The following is a 5000-nucleotide window of genomic DNA, read 5'->3' on the forward strand; positions in this document are numbered from 1 at the left end:
TGTGTGTGTGTATGTGTGTGTGTGTGTGTGTGTGTCCGCGCGTCTGTGTGAGGGGGAGGGGGAGGAGGGTTCCTATCTACCGAATGGCATGTTGCGTCTCACTAAAGTTGGATTGGCCCTGATAGGTAGGGTCAAAATAGCTCGACTCCTAATTAGATAATCAAAAATTGTATTGATGGGGTTAAAGCATTTACCAGAAAAAGAGAGAAAAAAATGTAATAACTGAGAGCTTTTTTGAACTTGAGACATATTATTCATGTTCTCCTTCTCATTGGACGACTTGTTTACTAGCCTGTTTGTTTGTATGATTGATTGCTTTTAGTGTGAGTGTTTGTTTTAAGGCAATATTATTCAATTTGATTATAAACAGAATATGGCGTGGCATCGTTTAATATGTACACACACATTAAATAATATGCGTAGGTCAACACACTGTCCATTTTGTTTGTCTGCTTGTCTGTCTGTCTGTATCACTCTCTCTCTCTCTCTCTCTGTTTCTCTCTGTCTCTCTCTGTCTCTCTCTCTTTCTCTCTGTCACATTCATACATACACGCACGCAAACACATACACACATACGTACAGACACACACACAATCACACACACTCACTCACTAACATACACACTCACACTGGCACACTTACTTTCTCCTCTCTCTCTCTCTTTCTCTCTCTCTCTCTCTCTCTCTCTCTCTCTCTCTCTCTCACTCTCTCACTCACAGACACACACACACACACACACACACACACACACACACACACACACACACACACACACGAACACACATGAATAGCCATAATATACAAAAGTGATGCTCTTCCCTCACTTCCAATAAATTGAATGTTCACTAAATTATATCTCAATTTCCGTCGAAACACTAAATTTTACAAGTAATTAAAATCTATGCTACGATACCTGTGAGTATGCGTTGGCGTGAATCGTGGTCAGCTGTATGTCGTAGGTGACCTTGTCTATGATACTTTTGGGTCCCGACGCCCACCCCAGGCGATAACTGGATGCAAATGAACAGTTCAAGAAAATCAAGACTGCAATATTAATGATAATACTGATAACAATAATAAATAATATTTTTAAAAAATAATTTAAAAAAAAATAAAATAAATAAATAATAATAATAATAATAATAATAATAATAATAATAATAATAATAATAATAATAATAATAATGACATAATCATCATCATCATCATCATCATCATCATCATCATCATCATCATCATCATCATCATCATCATCATCATCATCATCATCATCATCATTATGATAATAATAAGATTAATAATAATATAGATGGAAAGCATTTTGTACAGAGTAAAATCCAGCTCAACAGCCAACAGACGTCTGGTTTGGTGACTGGTATTCAGTGCTTTTAATTAAAGTGATTTACGTCAAAGCATGAAAAATGCATAACAAAATAGCTCTATGCTAACGATTAGTCCAAAACATTGAATTCCATATCGCCAACAACCTGTTCAATTGTGAGAATCCCAGTTGCCATTTTCTTAACAGGAGAGAGAGAGAAAAATGTGAGGCAGCGTGGTAGAATCAGGCTCTCGTCAAAATAATCAAAGTGAAGAAACTTGCATTTTTCCGTAGGTTTGTGCATTTTTATCAAATTTGTGTTTTTTGGCTCGACACCTTTCATGACTATTAAAGAATTCATTTCTGTGTGAATTTTCATGAAAAACGTTGATTAAAGGCACAAGAAATGTAAATTTTTAGGTACCACGGGCTCTTAAGCTAAGGAAATTACTAATCTTTGGAGGCCATTTTCTCACGTATTTTATCTCTGAAAACAGGTGACCCCCACCTCCTTCTTTCGCAAATATCTCGACTTGTATTCAAGATAAATGGATACTTTTTAAACCCCAGTAAAGACAAGTGAACAACCATTAAGATGTAACAATAACTCTACATGCCCAAAAATTGACGAGAGCCTGATTCCACCACGTGGCCTCACAAATACGTTTTATCCTTTTATCAGTCTGATCTACATTATGCAACTTTTCTTGGTTTTTGTTTTTCTTATTTAAAGCAATTAAAATTTGAACAAAATAGTTCTTGACTGAGCACATGCGACCGAAAATAGAGTGGAAAAAACGATATTCTCTGTTTTAACATCCATGATTTTGGATTTAGTAGGTAATAACAGACAATAAAGTATATGCTTACCCAGCTCCAACTATTTTGGAAAAGGTGTCAAATCGGATGACTCTGCCATCGACGTCAAGCGACTGGAAGCTTCGACTCCGTTTCTGTTAGGTTTTTATGGAGAAACGATAACAAAAATACAAAACGAAGAATATTACAATGTTTCTCGACTATAGTTTTTGAATATCAATTCGTTTATGAATAAGATCATTTTGAAAAGTCTTAGAAAAAGATACATTTTTATTTAAAAAATAATTATTTATAAGAATGAGATGTAAGTGGATCCAATTCGTTTTTTCGCCACAAGGATGTTACTGAAATATCTGGCTTTGACAGGTGACATTTTAAAAAAGAGAAGCAGATGAACAAAGTGGATTTCATACAATGATCGTTTCGATATTTGGGAGTAGGAGAAAATGAAACAAAGTTAACAATCTCAGATTAACTCACTATAGACGCACGCGGAAGAACAAGATGTACGTTTTATTTTCCTGGCAAATGTTAGCAAAATTAATTCAAAATTAAATAACTAATTAACTTTTTTTGATTAAATTGTTTTTAAGAATCAGATAAACGATTATGATAATAATTATGATAATGATTGAATAAATAATCTATCATCACTCCACTATTTCGTAGTATTTCTAACCTGTCCAAACTGCACGAAGTAATAAGCTCCGTCATCTAGAATAAGGAGGTTGTATTTCCTACAAAGCTGGTAGATGTCGACCATACGCTCCTCAGACCAGTTGTAACCTGAGAAATATAATACTATAAAATATATATTATTAAACGTCTACATGATTCTACAATACGCCAGGACTGATTTTTAAAATATGAGACACAAGAAACTCATTTATATCAGAAGAGTAATCAGGTTTTGGAATTGTGTTCCCCACATCGTGAGGAGAACACGTTTTAACCCTACCCGTACGTCGTGTTTTACTATCACATCTATACGACGTGGGGAACTCTGTGCCACAACCTTTCAAAGAGGAAATTTACTCGTTAATCCGATTTATGCGTTTTGCATAGCAGTCTATCAAAATGAATTTTTTGAAAAATGTTGAAAATTTCAAACAGATCTTGGCACTAGAAGCATTCTAAAATGTGAAGAATACAACCCCGGGGGTACAAAATGAACCCAGGGCGTACGGATAGGGTTAAGATAATAATCAATGTATTTTATCTCATAACAGGCCAACGTACTGCCGAGACTGCTCTAACGGCCACCTGTATAAGCCAATCACCTGTACAAACGGCCACGCTACCTTTCTTCCCTTTCTACCTTTGGGTTTTGTACAGTATGGTGACACTGTATAAGACAGCCACCTGTTTAGGACGACTACTTCTCAAACTCGATAATGGGTGGCCATTTTAGACAATTTCAGCTTTGTACTAGAACACGCACAAACATACACGACACGCTCAAACACCCCACCCCCCTTTCCCTTCTACACACACGTACAAGCACGCATTGAATAGAAACGTAAAACACATACACACAAACATTTACGCATACACACACTGACTCTTTGAAAGACATTCGGATCAAAGAGGTTATTAAGTTACTAATACTTTGTGTAGTATTAATTATAACCTCTTTGCAATCTGATAGATAGGTTGTTACTATCACTAATTTAAATGCCCGAACGTTTCTCTTACGTAGGTCTTAGTATTTCATAACTTTGAGCAATGTTGCAAAGACTGTGTCAAAGTGTCTCAAGACCTTGTGTCAGACTCAGGCGCTATGTCAGTACCCTGATAGTAATACATTCCACGGTTTCCCACTGCTCTCGTGAACCGACGTGATCATACATTCCATTTTCCCATTGGATGGACTTACAGACTCGCAGTCACATCGCTACTCTCAGTGTGTGTGTGTGTGTGTGTGTGTGTGTGTGTGTGTGTGTGTGTGTGTGTGTATCTTAGTGTGTATGTGTGTGAGTGGGGGAGGGGGGTGGACGTGCGCGTGTATGTCTGTGTGTGCGTGTGTGTGTGTGTGTGCTTGTATGGGAAAGAGGCAGAGGGATTGAAAAAGAGAAAAAGAGGAATTAAAGCTGAGAAAGAGAAAGTGAGAGTGAGAGAAAGAGACAGACATACAGACAAATAGATAAATAGATAGATAGATAGAAAGATAGATAGATAGATAGATAGATAGATAGATAGATAGATAGATAGATAGATAGATAGATAGAGGGAGAGAGATTGAAAGAGAGAGAAAGAAAGAAAAAATGAAAGAAAGAGAGAGAGATGTTGAGAGAGAGAGAGAGAGGGAGGGGGTGGGTAGAGAGAGAGAGAGAGAGGGGGGGAGAGAGAGAGAGAGAAACATTGATTTGTCACAGCAGCTTCATGAGCAGGTGCATTATCATGAATGGGTATTCATACGTGGGCTTGATTGGAAAGAAAAGTACAACATTTAGGTCGAGAACTTGCTTGGATTGCCTTGAGTTCTGATAGATTCCAACAAACAGACACAAGGGCGGCCTTTGCAACATCGCTGACTCCTGCCCACACCAGGACGCTGCCTCCACCGAAAGTATTTGGTTGGGTCTTCTGTAGGTGCTCGCAGTCCATTGTGCCTTTTCAGTTGTAATTGGATTGGAACTCATATAAAAACATATAAGTATTCGAAATACGACGTGGCCTTCTCATGCAATCCAGTGCCCAGCGCAGGTCTGTGCTAGTTGTGATAGGGCTGCAGTTTTATACGACAAACTAGTCATCTCGCACAAAGGTTTCCCTCTTTCAAACTACGAAGAACAGTCATGACAGAGATCATGGCAATAGGCTGAATGAAATACCAAATTATTTATTTCAAAAAACCCTC

At 37.5% G+C, this 5000-nt stretch overlaps 1 protein-coding gene across 1 annotated transcript in view; it reads right to left on the reverse strand.

The window, feature by feature from the left end:
* Positions 1-5000, reverse strand: part of LOC101848538 (kynurenine/alpha-aminoadipate aminotransferase, mitochondrial-like) — a 9157-nt gene that overhangs the window by 2316 nt on the left and 1841 nt on the right. Inside the window, exons 3-5 of the mRNA XM_005105232.1 lie at positions 2820-2926; positions 2192-2274; positions 914-1010 (exon numbers count right to left, since the gene is read on the reverse strand). Coding sequence (XP_005105289.1) covers positions 914-1010; positions 2192-2274; positions 2820-2926 — 287 coding nt within the window. The remainder of the gene's footprint in view (positions 1-913; positions 1011-2191; positions 2275-2819; positions 2927-5000) is intronic.

The sequence above is a fragment of the Aplysia californica genome, unplaced genomic scaffold, assembly GCF_000002075.1.
Source record: "Aplysia californica isolate F4 #8 unplaced genomic scaffold, AplCal3.0 scaffold00459, whole genome shotgun sequence".
Taxonomy (NCBI): domain Eukaryota; kingdom Metazoa; phylum Mollusca; class Gastropoda; order Aplysiida; family Aplysiidae; genus Aplysia; species Aplysia californica.